This window comes from Notolepis coatsorum (assembly GCF_963971535.1).
Source record: "Notolepis coatsorum genome assembly, chromosome: 18".
In the NCBI taxonomy this organism is placed as follows: Eukaryota; Metazoa; Chordata; class Actinopteri; order Aulopiformes; family Paralepididae; genus Notolepis; species Notolepis coatsorum.
In genome coordinates this window covers 10920441-10938779 of record NC_140182.1, presented here as the reverse complement: position 1 = coordinate 10938779, position 18339 = coordinate 10920441, and the positions used below count along the sequence as shown (strand labels likewise).

The following is an 18339-nucleotide window of genomic DNA, read 5'->3' as shown; positions in this document are numbered from 1 at the left end:
TACAGGTGAACTGGGGAAGCTGAAATGTTGGCTTGATACTAACAAACTCTCCTTAAATATAAGTAAGTCTAAATGTATTTTGTTTGGTAATAAAAAAATACATCCGGATACTCAAGTAGAGATATTATCCATAGATAATGTTCATCTTGAAAGAGTAAATTAATATACTTTTTTGGGGGTCGTGATAGACCAAAACCTCAGCTGGAAAACTCATATTAACTATGTAAAGAAAAAAACAGCGCGTAGCTTAGGTATCTTAAGAAAAACCAGACACATATTAAATTTGAGATCATTATACACAATTTATTGTACTATTTTATTACCATATCTAACTTACTGTATAGAAACTTGGGGAAACGCATACAAAACTAATCTGAATCCTATTATCATCTTACAGAAAAAGGCAATAAGGGTTGTGAACAATGTTAGTTATCTCCATCCTACAAACACACTGTTTTTTGAACTAAGGGCATTAAAGTTCCTCGACTTAGTTGACCTTAAAACAGCAGAGATAGTTTTTAAAGCTAGAAGTCATCAACATGTAACTTACAAATTTTGTTTAGAGAACGAGAGGTGACGTATAATTTAAGAAGAACACTCAATTTGAAACAGCCTAGAGCTCGAACCACACTTAAAAGTATGTCTGTGTCAGTTAAAGGAGTGAAACTCTGGAACAATATACCAGATGAAATAAACAGCAGGAGTATTTTTATGTTTAAAAAGATGTTTAAAAACAGGGTTCTAGAATCTTAGAGTAAAATTTTACCTACAATCTTTTTTTCTTTTCTTTTTTTTCTACCATGAAACTCTGGTATTGCAGATGAATTTTTGATTTTTCCTATGTTGGCTTATGTTCTTTTCAGGAAAGTTTTTTTTTGTTGATTGTTGATTTTTTTTGTTTGTTTGTTTGTTTGTTTGTTTTATCTTGCAAACTTTAACTTTTTTTGTTCTTTTCTGTATCGTTTTTTGTTGATTTTTGATTGTTGACTTTTTTTAATTTGTTTTTTTTTAATTAGGGGTAGGTTGCTCTATAAGCCTTCGGCTTCAAACCTATCCTTTTCGTTTGTTTATTTGTGAAAATGTTCGAAAAATTATTTGTTTGTTTATTTATTTGTAAACATTCGAAATAAAAATAATAATTCATTCAATTCATAGTAGAGTAGGTAAGGGATATGCACACATATATAGTAACTAGTAAGAGTAGGTAAGGGATATGTACAGATATAGATATAGTAACTAGTAACTAACTAGTAAGAATATGTAAGGGATATGTACACATATATAGTAACTGTAAGGGATATATACACATATATAGTAACTAGTAAGAATAGGTAATGGATATGTACACATATATAGTAACTAGTAAGAATAGGTAATGGATATGTACACATATATAGTAACTAGTAGAGTAGGTAAGGGATATGTACACATATATAGTAACTAGTAGAGTAGGTAAGGGATATGTACACATATATAGTAACTAGTAACTAGTAGAGTAGGTAATGGATATGTACACATATATAGTAACTAGTAGAGTAGGTAAGGGATATGTACACATATATAGTAACTAGTAACTAGTAGAGTAGGTAATGGATATGTACACATATATAGTAACTAGTAGAGTAGGTAATGGATATGTACACATATATAGTAACTAGTAAGAATAGGTAATGGATATGTACACATATATAGTAACTAGTAACTAGTAGAGTAGGTAAGGGATATGCACACATATGTGACCTCTCCTATTCTGTCCTGCCTGCTGTCTCATCAAGGACCGACATGGAATCAGGTGCTGGAGCAGTAGAGTGTGGTTTCATTCTGTCTGTATATAATTTGGAACACACAACAACCACAGCTTGTAAGGTACAAGACAGCATTGGGTCATCTCCATCAAATACCATATATAATAACCTCTTCCCTCTAAAGCCCCATTTTTCATATTATAACAAAAGGCAGCAGGAACATCACTGTCGCCCTGCTGGAATAAATGCTGAATTGCAGGTAGGCCTGCATAAGTATTTACTGTGCAAAATAATAACCAAAACCAGATAAACAATATTACACAGAAGACATACCTGTATATAATTTGGAACACACAACCACAGCTTGTAAGGTACAAGACAGCATGGGGTCATCTCCTGTTCAGACACAGCATGGTCCATGTTAGTGAGCTGTGATTTAACACAACAGCTAGCTTAGCATGTTAATCGTTTTTTTAAACCATGAACCAAGCAATTCCATGAAACAAAATATTACTAGACAATAAATATGAAACACAAGTGCATATTTGGCCACTAACAGGGTTTTTCATGAAGCACAGATCATGTTAATGAAGTGTTCTGAGTCTGAGCAGACAGAAACCCATCTTACCATCAGCAGAGTGTGTGCTGTGTGCTGAAGACCCACAATGCAACACAACAACTTCCAGGTAAAATGCATCATAATACAAAACGAAATAATATAAATAGCCATGGCTGTGTCCCAAGTTTAACATAATTTAACTATAATAAAGTATTTGTTAACACTGTTACATATAGTAACTAGTAACTAGTAAGAATAGGTAAGGGATATGTACATATAGTAACTAGTAACTAGTAGAGTAGGTAAGGGATATGTACAGATCTATAGTAACTAACTAGTAGAGTAGGTAAGGGATATGTACACATATAGATATAGTATCTACAGATATGTAAAAAGGATTATATGCAGGTATGTACATGCTATCATCCAGAGTTATGGGTTATATGCAGGTGTATAAGTAGGTATATAGAAGGATTATATGCAGACAATAAAGACAGTAAATTTATATATACGTTATATACAGCATATTGTACATCAGGGGCGTTTTTAGGGTTAGAAAACTTTTTATTTTTATTTTTGTACAAAAAATATACAATACATTCACCAAACACTACACAAGACAACCAATGATGCAGACTGATGAAAATATAAATGTTCTCTCCATATACCCAAATCAGTCAAATCAAATCAAATCAAATCAAATCAAATGTATTTATAAGGCCCGACAACACACGTTAATGTCCCCATGGGCCGGACACGTCTTCTTTAAACAAGTCAAGAAGAAACATCACAATAAGTCAAGAACAAAACAAGAACACCATAAGGTCCAACACATTTTTAATAAATGCAAATAAATGAATGAATGCAAGCACTCCAAGACATACCCCACGCGAAGGTAAGGAAAAACTCACTAAAACCTAACAATAGGGGGAAAATGCTCCACAGGCAGTGTGGAGGAGAGAAACCTTAGAAGGGCCATTCAAGGGGGGATCTCCCTTCTTAGATGTCGGTGATAGTAGTGTTGCAGACGGACAGTTGGTAAGCATGCACTCAAGTGTGTAGTGGAACACAGATGAGTGCATGCAATAGCAACTGAACATTTTGAAAAATTAAAGATAGAGCTGATAGCGATAGCAACTGAACATTTTGAAAGATTAAAGATAGAGCTGATAGCGAATCTATTTGAGGCACAGGGGCGGCGCAAAGAGGGTCGCGTCCTCCCCGTCTTAATCACGGGTCATCGCTCCGAGACAGCCGGAGACAGGGAGATGGGGGGGGGGGGCAGAGAGGGTCGCGTCCTCCCCGACATCATCGCGGGACGTCCAGCACTCCGGTCACCACTACGAGACCGCCGGAGACAGGGAGACAGGAGGGCACGCAGAGAGGGTCGCATCCTCCCGGCCTTCATCGCGGGACGTCCGACACTCCGGTCAACACTCCGGGACAGCAACTCACAGGGAGACAGGGAGACGGGACAGGCTCATGTCAGTCAACATGTCAACATGGAGAAACGCAACAAAAAATGCTCTTGCCAGATCCAGCTAGGCAAAGAGATAATGTCTAGTATTTTCTGTACTCTATTTAAATTTTTTCTATTTTTGTTTTTGTTTTACTGTCATTTTAACCTGTACTGGATACAGTATTTTATGTTTGTCTGATATTTGCTGAGCTTACAGTGTTATGCAACTGAAGAGATACAAGCACCGGAGGAAAGTTATCGACACGAGGAGGTGACACAGGAAATTATGTGTTATCATGTGTTACCATGTGTTATTATGTGTTGTTATTATGTGTTATTATGTGTTATTATGTGTTATTATGTGTTGTTATCATGTGTTATTATGTGTTATTATGTGTTATTAAAAGTGTCTCTCGTGCTGCTGTGTCCCTGCAGACAGTAAGTGTGTGGTGGACGGGCTGGTGGAGGACGTGGAGTACGAGTTCAGGGTGACCAGTGTGAACAGAGCCGGAGCTGGAGCCCCCAGCACCACCTCTGCTGCCGTCCTGGCCAAGGACCCCATACGTGAGTCTGTCACCTCCTGCTCTCTCCTCTCCTCTCCTCTGTCACCTCCTGCTCTCTCCTCTCCTCTCCTCTCCTCTGTCACCTCCTGCTCTCTCCTCTCCTCTCCTCTCCTCTCCTCTCCTCTGTCACCTCCTGCTCTCTTCTCTCCTCTCCTCTGTCACCTCCTCCTCTCTCCTCTCCTCTCCTCTGTCACCTCCTCCTCTCATATCTCCTCTCCTCTTTCACCTCCTCCTCTCTTCTCTCCTCTCCTCAGTCACCTCCTCCTCTCTTCTCTCCTCTCCTCTGTCACCTCCTTCTCTCTCCTCTCCTCTCCTCTGTCACCTCCTCCTCTCTCCTCTTCTCTCCTCTGTCACCTCCTGCTCTCTCCTCTCCTCTCCTCTGTCACCTCCTTCTCTCTCCTCTCCTCTCCTCTGTCACCTCCTCCTCTCTCCTCTTCTCTCCTCTGTCACCTCCTCCTCTCTTCTCTCCTCTGTCACCTCCTCTTCTCTCCTCTCCTCTGTCACCTCCTGCTCTCTTCTCTCCTCTCCTCTGTCACCTCCTGCTCTCTCCTCTCCTCTCCTCTGTCACCTCCTCCTCTCTCCTCTCCTCTGTCACCTCCTGCTCTCTCCTCTCCTCTCCTCTTTCACCTCCTGCTCTCTCCTCTCCTCTTTCACCTCCTCCTCTCTCCTCTCCTCTCCTCTGTCACCTCCTGCTCTCTCCTCTCCTCTCCTCTTTCACCTCCTGCTCTCTCCTCTCCTCTTTCACCTCCTGCTCTCTTCTCTTCTCTCCTCTGTCACCTCCTGCTCTCTCCTCTCCTCTTTCACCTCCTGCTCTCTCCTCTCCTCTTTCACCTCCTGCTCTCTTCTCTTCTCTCCTCTGTCACCTCCTGCTCTCTCCTCTCCTTTTTCACCTCCTGCTCTCTTCTCTCCTCTCCTCTGTCACCTCCTGCTCTCTCCTCTCCTCTCCGCTGTCACCTCCTGCTCTCTCCTCTCCTCTCCTCTGTCACCTCCTGCTCTCTTCTCTTCTCTCCTCTGTCACCTCCTGCTCTCTTCTCTTCTCTCCTCTGTCACCTCCTCCTCTCTTCTCTCCTCTCCTCTGTCACCTCCTCTTCTCTCCTCTGTCACCTCCTCCTCTCTTCTCTCCTCTCCTCTGTCACCTCCAGCTCTCTCCTCTCCTCTGTCACCTCCTCTCCTCTCCTCTCCTCTGTCACCTCCTCTTCTCTTCTCTCCTCTGTCACCTCCTGCTCTCTCCTCTCCTCTGTCACCTCCTCCTCTCTCCTCTCCTCTCCTCTGTCACCTCCTGCTCTCTCCTCTTCTCTCCTCTGTCACCTCCTGCTCTCTTCTCTCCTCTCCTCTGTCACCTCCTGCTCTCTCCTCTCCTCTCCTCTTTCACCTCCTGCTCTCTTCTCTCCTCTCCTCTGTCACCTCCTGCTCTCTCCTCTCCTCTCCTCTGTCACCTCCTGCTCTCTTCTCTCCTCTCCTCTGTCACCTCCTGCTCTCTCCTCTCCTCTCCTCTTTCACCTCCTGCTCTCTCCTCTCCTCTGTCACCTCCTCCTCTCTTCTCCTCTCCTCTTTCACCTCCTCCTCTCTCTCTCCTCTCCTCTCCTCTCCTCTGTCACCTCCTGCTCTCTCCTCTCCTCTGTCACCTCCTCCTCTTTTCTCCTCTCCTCTTTCACCTCCTGCTCTCTCCTCTCCTCTGTCACCTCCTCCTCTCTTCTCCTCTCCTCTGTCACCTCCTTCTCTCTTCTCTCCTCTCCTCTTTCACTTCCTCTTCTCATATCTCCTCTTTCACCTCCTCCTCTCATATCTCCTCTCCTCTTTCACCTCCTGCTCTCATATCTCCTCTCCTCTTTCACCTCCTGCTCTCATATCTCCTCTCCTCTTTCACTTCCTCTTCTCATATCTCCTATTTTACCTCCTCCTCTCATATCTCCTCTCCTCTTTTTTGCATTTAGTTTTTGTATAATTTGTATATATTGTATAGTGTTTGGTCTTTACTCTTTTACTTTTTACTGTATGAAGCACAATCTCAGGAGGCTCATACAGAACCAAGCATTTCACTGTAATGTACAAGTACCTTTATACGTGACAAATAAAACAAAACGTGAACTTGAACTTGAACTTGAACTAGAACTTGAACATACAGTTTGGTAAATATTAATAAGGTATTGTTAAAAGATGTATTGTTAAACTAAGTTCATTTTCAATATAAGTCTAGTAATGTATGAATTAGTCAATAAAATATAGTATGCTCTGATGAGTAAATAGGGGTGGGATTAAATAAGTGTATGCTTCTTCCCACTCCTTTTCAAATATGTAAATGACAAAAAAACATTTATTATTATTTGAACGGCTTAAGGCTATAATATGTACTTGATGTTTGTTTGTTATGTTGCATATTTGAAATAAACTTCAATCAAATCAAATCAAGGGCGGCTAAGTGGCGCAAGTGGGCAAGGCGCTCGCCACTAAAGCAGGAGATGCTGGTATCGAGCCCAGCTCTCGGCGTTGCTACCGGCTTGGCTGGTCGTTCATACTAACACAATTGGCAGTATTAGGGGGTGGGAAAGCCGGTGGGTGGGGATCGGACGTTGTGGACAGCGACTCCTACAGGTCGGTTGGTGCGCCTGTACAGCAGAATCAGGAAAGTATCGGGGGCAGCGTGAGCCTCCCACGCGGTACTCCTCGCCGCTGAGAGATCGCGCTGTGCAGGTGAAAAGATGTGACGGCTGCCTCCTCGTGTACCGGAGGGGACACGTGATGCAAGGCTTGGTCCTCACTGCAGCCGACCAGTGCGAGGCATGGTCTAGCAACGTTCGAGACAGGGGAGGGGAGAATTGGAAATTGGGATGGGAGAAAAATAGAAAATGGGGAGAAAAAGTAGATAAAAAAAAATCAAATCAAATCAAAACCTGAACTTGAGCGCTGCCCCCTCGCTCTCCGTCCTCCTGCCCGCCCCCAGGAGCCCCGGGCCTGGTGCAGAACCTGTGCGTGTCCGACTCCTCCACCTCCTCCGTCTCGCTGAGCTGGAGAGCCCCGGGGCTGGGCGACGAGCCCACGGGCTACACCGTGGAGCTGCGGCCCGAGGACGCCAGGGAGTGGACCAGGGCCACCAAGGTGCCCGTGGCAGGCACCGCCTTCACCGCGCCGGGCCTGCGGGAGGGCATGAAGTACCACTTCCGCGTGCGGGCGGTGAACGAGGGAGGCGTCGGGGAGCCCGTGGAGCTGGAGGACGGCGTGCTGGCTCTGCCCCCGCCTGGTGAGACCACATCATACTACTACTACTACTACCAAGGGGGGGGGGGGGGGGGGGGGTCGTCTGGTAATCGGAGGGTTCCCGGTTCGATTCCCGCTCGTCTCCTTGAGCAAGACACTTGACCCCTTGTTGTGATTGTTGTATAGTATAGTTAGTAACAGCAAGTATAGCATAGGGACATTGTATAGGAGAAAAACTGCACATTGTATAGGAATAGTGCCTTTAAGTGATTTATTATTTATTATTTATGTCTATTTACCATGTCTAGTTATCTTTTTTTTATTAATACTATTACTATTGTTTTATTGCACAATCGTAGCGGGCATGGCCAACCGCATTTCACTGTATGCCCTGGTATGTATGTGATGAATAAACTCTTGAATCTTGAATCTAACTGCTCCCCCGATGAGCAGGTTGGCACCTTGCATGGTCGCCTCCGTCCTCGGTGTGTGAATGTCTTTTTATTTAAAAAAATTCGCCTTTCTACTTTTTCTCTCATACCCCAATTCTTGTACTACAGTATGCGTGTGAGTATTTATTACGACGACTTCCTGTTCCTTGATTTGTATTTTGGCGAAGGAAGTGAAAAGAGTCATTTTGCTTTTGTTTCCTCCCGTCCAGTGGCTCCCAGGTTCGACCCCCACGGGAGACTGAAGAATCACATCGTGGTCCGCGCCGGGACGGCCCTTTGCCTCCGCCTCAGCTTCACCGTAAGACTTCTATCTAGGGACGTCCCATATTATCGGCCGATATTGGCATTAAAATGTAATATCGGAAATTATCTGTATCGGTAAAAAAATTCAATAAATTTACATTTATTTAACCTTTATTTACCCAGGCAAGCAAGTAAGAACAAATTCTTATTTTATTTATTGTCAAAAGTATGCATAATGTTGTGTTAATTCCACGACAAGACATATGTAATGTTAATTACCTGAATTACCCGCATATATCGGTATCGGTTGATATCGGTATCGGAAATTAAGAGTTGGACAATATCGGTATATCGGATATCGGTAAAAAAGCCAACATCAAACATCCCTACTTCTATCAGATAATTAGCTGGACAGTAAAGACTTCAGATAAGTAGCGCTGTATATAGCTGTGTGTCGATCAGCTACAAAACCACCTGAACTTGCATGAGCTGGTCTCACTGGTTGCTTTTAAAACCCTTCTAAGCGATATGGAATCCAGCACATCTGGCTGCAGATGTTTTGACTGTGACTATAAATGGTTCTGTGAATTGTCCTTGTTTTTGTTTTAATTGATATATGTTTTTCTTTTTAAATAGTTTCCGTCTGTAAGTGTGAAATTGTAACTGTGCTGCTGCCTATCTTGGCCAGGACGCTCTTGTAAAAGAGATTTTTAATCTCAATGAGACTTTTTCCTGGTTAAATAAAGGTTAAATAAAAAAAAAATAAAAAAAATAGTATCACTTACTATGTACAATTCAGCAGAGTTTGGCAGCACATCAGATGACCTCTCCCCCCCCCCCCCCCCTTCAGGGTTCCCCTCCTCCCCTGGTGACCTGGCTGAGAGACGGCGTCCGCACCAGAGGCAGGGAGGTCATCACCAAGAGCGGGAGTGACTCCGAGTTCCGCATCTCCTCCTCCCAGCGCTCCGACTCCGGCGTTTACCGCGTCCATCTGAAGAATGACCACGGAGAGGCCCGCTACGACGTCAACGTCAGGGTCACGGGTGAGTAGGGTTGGGTACCGTTCACATTTGAACCGATGCCGGTACCGTTACCTGTGAATCAATACCGGTACCCAGCGGTACCTTTTTTCGGTACTTTAGTCTCTAAAAATGTAATCTACCTACATCAGTTGTAAAAAAAAAATTAAAAATCCAAACTTCTAATTATTTATTATCATCATTATTTATTTAGAACAATTTGTTAATATATATATTGTAACTGAGGGGTACAATTCCCTGACTGTATTACTAGATATGATACTTACTACCACTACCTTTGTACTTAATATTCGGCCACCCAGTACACGGCATAAATATATTATCATGAACACTCTCACGTAGATGAAACGGATCCAACACAAATGTACGAATTAGAAACAGGTCTTTATTTCCTACACAGCGATGGTGTGTAGAATAAACACTTAATCACTTAATTACATTTATGAATTGAAATAGTATGCACTTTTATGGCAAGGAGTATTCGTCGGTATATCAATAGAGAATGTCCAATCTCTGAAGGCGCAGGTGGTAAATATACGACCTGGAATAGTTAAGGAATAACAGCAATGATACTTTAATGATTATAGGCTGGATACACTAGAGGGGGTTAATCCGGTCGCTTGTAAGCCGACAGGAGTAGGAGGGGGGGGGGGGGGGGGGGGGGGGGGGGGTAGAATCCGGCTGCCTCGTCTGGCCAAGGGTATCCCAGGTGAACCCACTGTAGTGCTGTTCAATGCGCCGGCGATCCTTGGACCACAGATGAAAGCAGGTGGACTCTTTGTGGGCCGGCTCTCTCCGGTCCACGGGGGAGAGACGTGAAGAGACCTCGTCTTGCAGAGCGTCTCCTCACCTTGCGTCCTCTCCAGGGGGGGGGGTTCCAACACACGGCAGTGTCGGGGGTCTTTATCCATAGAATAATCAAAGTATCCAAAGCATAATCCGTGCCTGGGAAGGCGGGCTGTCGTCGGTAGAATAATCCGGTATACAGGTCCACTCGCTCGTCGGCTCTGGGGCTCCTCGGGTGCAGCTTCACATAGGGTCAACCACCCTGGGTAAGCAGCCAGTTCTCTGCCCGAAACGATGGGGTACTGACTACGGTAGTATTCTCACCGCACGAAGCACTATATATTAACAGACTATTATTAGCTTAATAGACTACGTCCAACTCGACGATATAGTGCCAAATATGACTATTCAAATATTAATATACACGATGTCTCAATACCGATGGTAGGCGAACTTGGCCTTACTCCCACACGTGGCGTCGCGGGGAGGCTTTACGTCTGTGACTCTATTGGAGGGTAAGAAACTGGACTGAAAAGAAAGTCCTACTTTAGTAGCGCAGTATATATACGCACTATGAACAAATAGTCCCATTAGTGGTGCGGTAGCCAAATTCCTACGCGGAACTAGGACTTGTTCGTACATGTCGAGCGGTACGTTTGAACTGGGTCTGAGGGGTATGGCAGCCTGGCACCAAGGTCTCGACCAATAGTAGAATGGAGACTATTATGGGATGTTCAGTAGGCTAGAATGGATATTCAATGCATATTGTACAAGGAATATACAAGGGATATCAGGGAATATTAGAGAATATACAAATACAATTAAATATATATATATAAATAAATATATATATTCGGTTTAATCTGGCCCTTCACAACATATATAATATATAATATTGCAGCGAGCGTTGTCTGCATCTAGCTTTGTAAAGTGTAACAACGTGTATTGTGCGCGTGAACGTTGACGTGAACTTGCAGCACACTTCATAGGTTTTGTATTTAAATTTTAAGAAATGTATAAAAATAATATATATTTTTTTTACAGTACCGAAATTTGGCACCGGCAGATCTCACGTGAATCGATACTCTGTAGTATCGATGTGATTCCTCCTCACCACCCTCCTCCTCCTCCTCCGATTCACCACCCTCCTTCTCCTCTTCCTCCTCCTCCTATTCACCACCCTCCTCCTCCTCACCCTCCTCCTCCTCCTCACCCTCCTCCTCCTCCTCCCCCTCCTCACCACCCTCCTCCTCCTCTTCCTCCTCCTATTCACCACCCTCCTCCTCCTCCCCTCCTCACCACCCTCCTCCTCCTCTTCCTCCTCCAATTCACCACCCTCCTTCTCCTCTTCCTCCACCTCCTATTCATCACCCTCCTCCTCCTCACCACCCTCCTCCTCCTCCTCCTCCTCCTCCTCCCCCTCCTCCTCCTCCCCCTCCTCACCACCCTCCTCCTCCTCCTCACCACCCCTCCTCCTCCAGACTTCCCCTGTCCTCCCAGGGACCTGCGTCTGGTGGAGGAGGTGCCCGGCACGGTGACCCTGAGGTGGGATCACACCCCAGACCTGGGCGTGGTCGAGGGAACCCACTACATCATCCAGAAGCGCGACACCAGCACCACCTGCTGGTTCACGGCTGCGGAGCGCGTGTTCAGCAACAGGTACACCATGACTGGCCTGCTGCCTGGCAGGAAGTACTACTTCAGGGTCCTGGCCAGGAACACCATTGGAGACAGTGACCCCCTGGACTCAAGGGAGCCCCTCATCATCGTCAAGGAGAAAGGTGGGAAGATGAATGAATGAAAACTTTATTTAACAGATTGCAGAATGGGTACAATACAGTACGGCTCAATACACACAATTGTCAAGGGGTTGCAGACCAGAGAAAGACGTTTGTCTTGTTTACATCAGGGTCCCCCATTTTCAATTCATAGTGACATTTATGACATACACAACATACATGACATCATGACATTTATGGCATAGGGACATACATGACATACAGGTATATAGTACTGTTACCCAGAGATCCTAACAGAAAATATATACATATGATAGGGGGGAGACTGTACATTAGGAGGGGGTGGGTAGGAGGGGGTGGGTGGGTAAGAGTGATAGCCTGTTAAACATTAAATAGTCACCATAGATATTTGTGCACTGGTATGTGTTTGTGTGTGTTTTTTTTATTTTTTTATTAGATTAGATTCGATTAGATAAAAATGTATTGTCAGTAAAGTGTAATAGTAATATACAATGTAGAGGTGATCAAACTGGGTATAAAATATATAAATGAGTACTACTGAGTAATAGTGCTAATCAGATGTATGTACAGAGTTGTAGTATTAATATGTACAGTGATACAGGTATAAAGACACTATGGTAGTAAGTCATACTGGCCAGCAGTGTAACTAGTAAGAGTAGGTAAGGGATATGTACAGATATAGTATCTACAGATATGTAAAAAGGATTATATGCAGATTATATGATGTGGATAGAGATATATACGGTAAGAATATATATATTAGGGGTGTAACGATGCGACCTCACAACGATTAATTTCGATTACGATTATTCAGGCAACGATTCAATTTTCGATTCATTTTCTATCAGTTAATTCCCCAAAAAAAATTTAATACACAAATGTGGCTGGGAGAATCGATGCATTTCGATTAATCGATGCATCGTTACACCCCCATATACATAATATGTGTGTACATATTAACGTCCATGTGCTCCTGTGTGTGTGTGTGTGTGTGTGTGTGTGTGTGCTCCTGTGTGTGTGTGTGTGTGTGTGTGTGCGTGTGTGTGTGTGTGTGTGTGTGTGTGTGTGTGTGTGTGTGTGTGTGTGTGTGTGTGTGTGTGTGTGTGTGTGTGTGTGTGTGTGCTCCTGTGTGTGTGTGTGTGTGTGTGTGTGCTCCTGTGTGTGTGTGTGTGTGTGTGTGTGCCCCAGAGTGCGACAGCAGTGTGTTGATGAAGGAGTACAAGACGCCCCCCCGTCAGGTGAAGCCCTCCTTCCTCCTGCCTCTGAAGGACCACGCTGTTTGCCGCGGCAACGACTGCAGCATGAGCTGTGCCTACCAGGGCATGCCCACCCCGCGGGTAAATACATGAGCCGTGCCCACCCCTCGGGTAAATACATGAGCTGTGCCCACACCTCGGGTAAATACATGAGCTGTGCCTACCAGGGGGGGCCTGCCCACCCCGTGGGTAAATACAGAAGCATGCCCACCCCACGGGTAAATACAGAAGCATGCCCACCCCACGGGTAAATACAGAAGCATGCCCACCCCACGGGTAAATACAGAGAAATGCTGCATTTATATAGCAGCTTTTATCCAAAGCGCATTACAATTTGTTCCTCACATTCACCCATTCACTCACACATTCACACACCGACGGCGGAGGCGACCATGCAAGGTGCCAACCTGCTCATCGGCAGCAGTTAGGGGTTCAAGGACACATCGACACGCTGCCTGGGAGGAGCAGGAATCGAACCGAGAACCTCCGGATTACCAGACGACTGCTCTACCTCCCGAGTCACTGTTGCCCCTACTCTGTCACTGCCAGAGTACACATTACTCCTTACTTGTCTTAATGGTAAATGATTTACAATCATACTTTTTTTTTTATTCTATATATTTTTTTGGGCTTTCTGTATTTTTCACCTATCCCAATTTAAGTCGTTATGCCAATTCCCTTCCTGGTCGTTGCGCGCATTGCCCCACTGTCAGCCTGTGGAGGGTGTAGAACTACCACATGCCTCCTCCGATACACGTGGAGTCGCCAGCTGCTTTTTTTCACCTGACAGTGGGGAGTCTCACTGGGTTCTGGGTTCACGCTATTTCCCCCAGATCCCCTCCCTGCTGAGCAGGCGCCCCGACCGACCAGTAGGAGTCACAGTTTACAACGACCAGGACACATACCCCACCGGCTTCCCACCCGCTAACACTGCCAATGGTGTTAGTAGGGACGACTGACCAAGCCGGAGGTACCGCTGACAGCTAGATTCGATCCCAGAGTCTCTGCGGTGGTAGGCGAGTGGTTAGTCCACTGCGCTACCCAGCCACCCCCATGATTTATATACTTGTTTCATTACTTTGTGACGTGTTACCACCAAAATAGGGCATTGTTCCATTGTAAGGGAACTGATGTTGATATTTCATTCATGTATTTAATCAATGATAGTCTGGTAGTCTGGTAGTCTGGTAGTCTGGTAGTCTGGTAGTCTGGTAGTCTGGTAGTCTGGTAGTCTGGTAGTCTGGTAGTCTGGTAGTCTGGTAATATGGTAGTCTGGTAGTCTGGTAATATGGTAGTCTGGTAGTCTGGTAGTCTGGTAGTCTGGTAGTCTGGTAGTCTGGTAGTCTGGTAGTCTGGTAGTCTGGTAGTCTGGTAGTCTGGTAGTCTGGTAGTCTGGTAGTCTGGTAGTCTGGTAGTCTGGTAATCTGGTAGTCTGGTAGTCTGGTAGTCTGGTAGTCTGGTAGTCTGGTAGTCTGGTAGTCTGGTAGTCTGGTAGTCTGGTAGTCTGGTAGTCTGGTAGTCTGGTAGTCTGGTAATCTGGTAGTCTGGTAGTCTGGTAGTCTGGTAGTCTGGTAGTCTGGTAGTCTGGTAATCTGGTAGTCTGGTAGTCTGGTAGTCTGGTAGTCTGGTAATCTGGTAGTCTGGTAGTCTGGTAGTCTGGTAGTCTGGTAGTCTGGTAGTCTGGTAGTCTGGTAGTCTGGTAATCTGGTAGTCTGGTAGTCTGGTAGTCTGGTAGTCTGGTAGTCTGGTAGTCTGGTAGTCTGGTAGTCTGGTAGTCTGGTAATCTGGTAGTCTGGTAGTCTGGTAATATGGTAGTCTGGTAGTCTGGTAGTCTGGTAGTCTGGTAGTCTGGTAGTCTGGTAGTCTGGTAGTCTGGAAGCCTGGTAGTCTGGTAGTCTGGTAGTCTGGTAGTCTGGTAGTCTGGTAGTCTGGTAGTCTGGTAGTCTGGTAATCTGGTAGTCTGGTAGTCTGGTAGTCTGGTAGTCTGGTAGTCTGGTAGTCTGGTGGCCTGGTAGTCTGGTAGTCTGGTAGTCTGGTGGCCTGGTAGTCTGGTGGCCTGGTAGTCTGGTAGTCTGGTAGTCTGGTAATCTGGTAGTCTGGTAGTCTGGTAGTCTGGTAGTCTGGTAGTCTGGTAGTCTGGTAGTCTGGTAGTCTGGTAGTCTGGTAGTCTGGAAGCCTGGTAGCCTGGTAGTCTGGTAGTCTGGTAGTCTGGTAGTCTGGTAGCCTGGTAGTCTGGTAGTCTGGTAGTCTGGTAGTCTGGTAGTCTGGTAATCTGGTAGTCTGGTAGTCTGGTAGTCTGGTAGTCTGGTAGTCTGGTAGTCTGGTAGTCTGGTAATCTGGTAGTCTGGTAGTCTGGTAGTCTGGTAGTCTGGTAGTCTGGTAGTCTGGTAGTCTGGTAGTCTGGTAGTCTGGTAGTCTGGTAATCTGGTAGTCTGGTAGTCTGGTAGTCTGGTAGTCTGGTAGTCTGGTAGTCTGGTAGTCTGGTAGTCTGGTAGTCTGGTAGGCGATTCGTTTATATTTGAATTTGTATGGTAATTTAAATTGTGTTACATATTTTTTCACCTACATGATGACATCACAAATGGGACACCTCAGCCATCTCTCTCACAGACACCATTATATATCAATAATCCACCATCATGGTGAATCCCCTCTACAGGCCTGCTGGTACAAGGGAGACCTGAAGATCTCAGACACCCCTCGGTTCTGGCAGAGCACCGCGAGCGGAGTGTGTACCCTGGTCATCCCCACCTGCGGGCTCAAGGACACGGGAGAATACACCCTGGTTCTGGAGAACCCTCTGGGTCAGGCCCACTGCTCCTGCAGCCTGCTGGTCTTTGGTAGGTAGCAGGAGGGAGGGGGGAGGGGGGGGTCTGGTGGAGGGAGGGAGGGAGGGAGGGAGGGAGGGAGGGATGGATGGATGGATGGATGGATGGATGGATGGATGGATGGATAAACAGAAGGATGGATGGATGGATGAACAGAGGGATGGATGGATGGATGGATGGATGGATAAACAGAGGGATGGATGGATGGATGAACAGAGGGATGGATGGATGGATGGATGGATAAACAGAGGGATGGATGGATGGATGAACAGAGGGATGGATGGATGGATGAACAGAGGGATGGATGGATGGGTGGATAAACAGAAGGATGGATGGATGGATGGATGGATGGATGGATGGATGGAAGGATGGATGGGTGGATAAACAGAGGGATGGATGGAGGGATGGATGGATGGATGGGTGGATAAACAGAAGGATGGATGGATGGATGGATGAACAGAGGGATGGATGGATGGATGGATAAACAGAAGTAGGGATGGATGGATGGATGATGGATAAACAGAAGGAGGGATGGATGGATGGATGGATGGATAAACAGAAGGAGGGATGGATGGATGGATGGATGGCTGGCTGGGCAAACAGAAGGAGGGATGGATGACAGGTGGTGTGAGTCCGCTGACCAGTGCTTGATATCTGTGTCTTCATGTGTTGCAGACAAGGAGGACAGGAGTCTTCTGGAGAGTCTGACCGAGAGCAGAGAGAGAGCAACTCACCGTCACTGTCACTGAGTCACTGTTATCTCACCCCATGGCATGTGTTGTAATGTTTGCTATTGCATTTTAATTCGTGTCAGCTAATAGAAATATAGAAATGCCACACATTCAAATTGATTATCACTTTCCCAAAAACGTAAATAAAGAAATGTTTTATTCTGTGGTGATTGTCATCCAATCAGAACAAACCATACCCCTCGTCCTGTGTTGTCTTTGTAGAACTGTCCTTTGTAGTAATACCTACCATGGCCACCAGAGAGCAGACATCTTGCTCCAGGAAAGGATGGTCTCTTATCTATTCAGCTCAATCAATCAGAAAGTTGTCCCTCTCTTTTGTCATAGAGACACACATTCCTCCCAGACTACTAGCAGCAAATGTAGTCTTTCTCATCCTGACCCCTTTCCCCATCCCAGGGTGGAAGGTAAACTAATTGAATGTACTCTGGTTACTGTAATCGAGTAGCTTTTTTTTGTGTAATTGTAGCCTACTATTAGTTTGATTTGAGTCGTTTTCAAATCAGTCATTTTACTTTTACTCAAGTATACTTTGTTTTAATTTAAGCATTGCAATTGGATTACACTTTAAGTAGCATTCGTTACAATGTAAAGATTGTGTGTAGGCTTTCCATAAGCTGTGTGCCAGTCAGTAAATTGCAGTCAACCCATATCAGTTAGCAATGAGGAGGAGAACAATCTAAAATAAGATATTCCTTTATTATCCGGGGTGCTAATCTGGTGTTAAATCAGTGTAAATAGATGGAGATGATGGACAAGCCAGAAAGCAAATCAGCAGAGCTAAATCCTACTGAATTCCCATAAACCGAATGGATTCTAAGAAGTGATTCCCTGAACACATCATAGAGAATCAAGGGACCACTTCAGCTTCAAGTAGGTGGGCTACTCAAATATATGAGCTAACATTAGCTAAGAATATATGAGCTAACATTAGCTAAGAATATATGAGCTAACATTAGCTAAGAATATATGCGCTAACATTAGGTAAAAATATATGAGCTAACAATAGCTAAAAATATATGAGCTAACATTAGCTAAAAAATATATAAGCTAACATTAGCTAAAAATATATGAGCTAACATTAGCTAAAAATATATACGCTAACATTAGCTAAAAAATATATAAGCTAACATTAGCTAAGAATATATGAGCTAACATTAGCTAAAAATATCTGAGCTAACATTAGCTAAAAATAATATGAGCTGATATTAGTTAAAAGGTTGTCATTCATCCAGTGATGGTTAACGTTAGCTTGTCTCGCTAGCTCACTGGACTATAATAATGGGCTTAGTTTGCTAGTTTACCAGATAGCGAGCTTGAAACATTATTGAATAACAGGGCTAGGCATTTGATTATTTCACTCCTCAGATCAAATAACATTGATTTCAGCGATAAATCGAAACGTGGAATGTTACCTGGTATATTTTCGGATGTGCGATTGGGGGTGACAGTGGCTCAGGAGGTAGAGCGGTCGTCTGGTAATCAGAAGGTTCCTGGTTCCATTAATAAGCAAGCCACTTAACCCCCTAACTGCTCCCGATGAGCAGGTTGGCACCTTGCATGGTCGCCTCTGCCGCCTGTGTTTGAATGTGTTGTACTGAGCTTTGGATAAAAGCGCTATATAAATATAAATGGATGTCCAACATAGATTATTAAATGCACTTGTGTTGTGTGCGAGTTCAAGTTCAAGTTTGTTTATTAATT

The 18339-nt window shown here is 44.7% G+C and overlaps 1 protein-coding gene across 1 annotated transcript in view; it reads left to right on the top strand.

Annotated features, from left to right (window-relative positions):
* The window catches only part of LOC311244828 (immunoglobulin superfamily member 22-like), a gene marked incomplete at its 5' end in the record, with an annotated part of 77262 nt that extends 60600 nt beyond the window's left edge, over positions 1-16662 (top strand). The window contains 8 exons of the mRNA XM_084334511.1: positions 4199-4327; positions 7268-7564; positions 8183-8271; positions 9067-9259; positions 11524-11823; positions 12991-13139; positions 15718-15898; positions 16562-16662. Of these exons, the coding sequence (XP_084190637.1) occupies positions 4199-4327; positions 7268-7564; positions 8183-8271; positions 9067-9259; positions 11524-11823; positions 12991-13139; positions 15718-15898; positions 16562-16635 (1412 nt within the window). The 3' untranslated portion in view covers positions 16636-16662. The remainder of the gene's footprint in view (positions 1-4198; positions 4328-7267; positions 7565-8182; positions 8272-9066; positions 9260-11523; positions 11824-12990; positions 13140-15717; positions 15899-16561) is intronic.
* Between the last annotated feature and the right edge of the window lie 1677 nt (positions 16663-18339).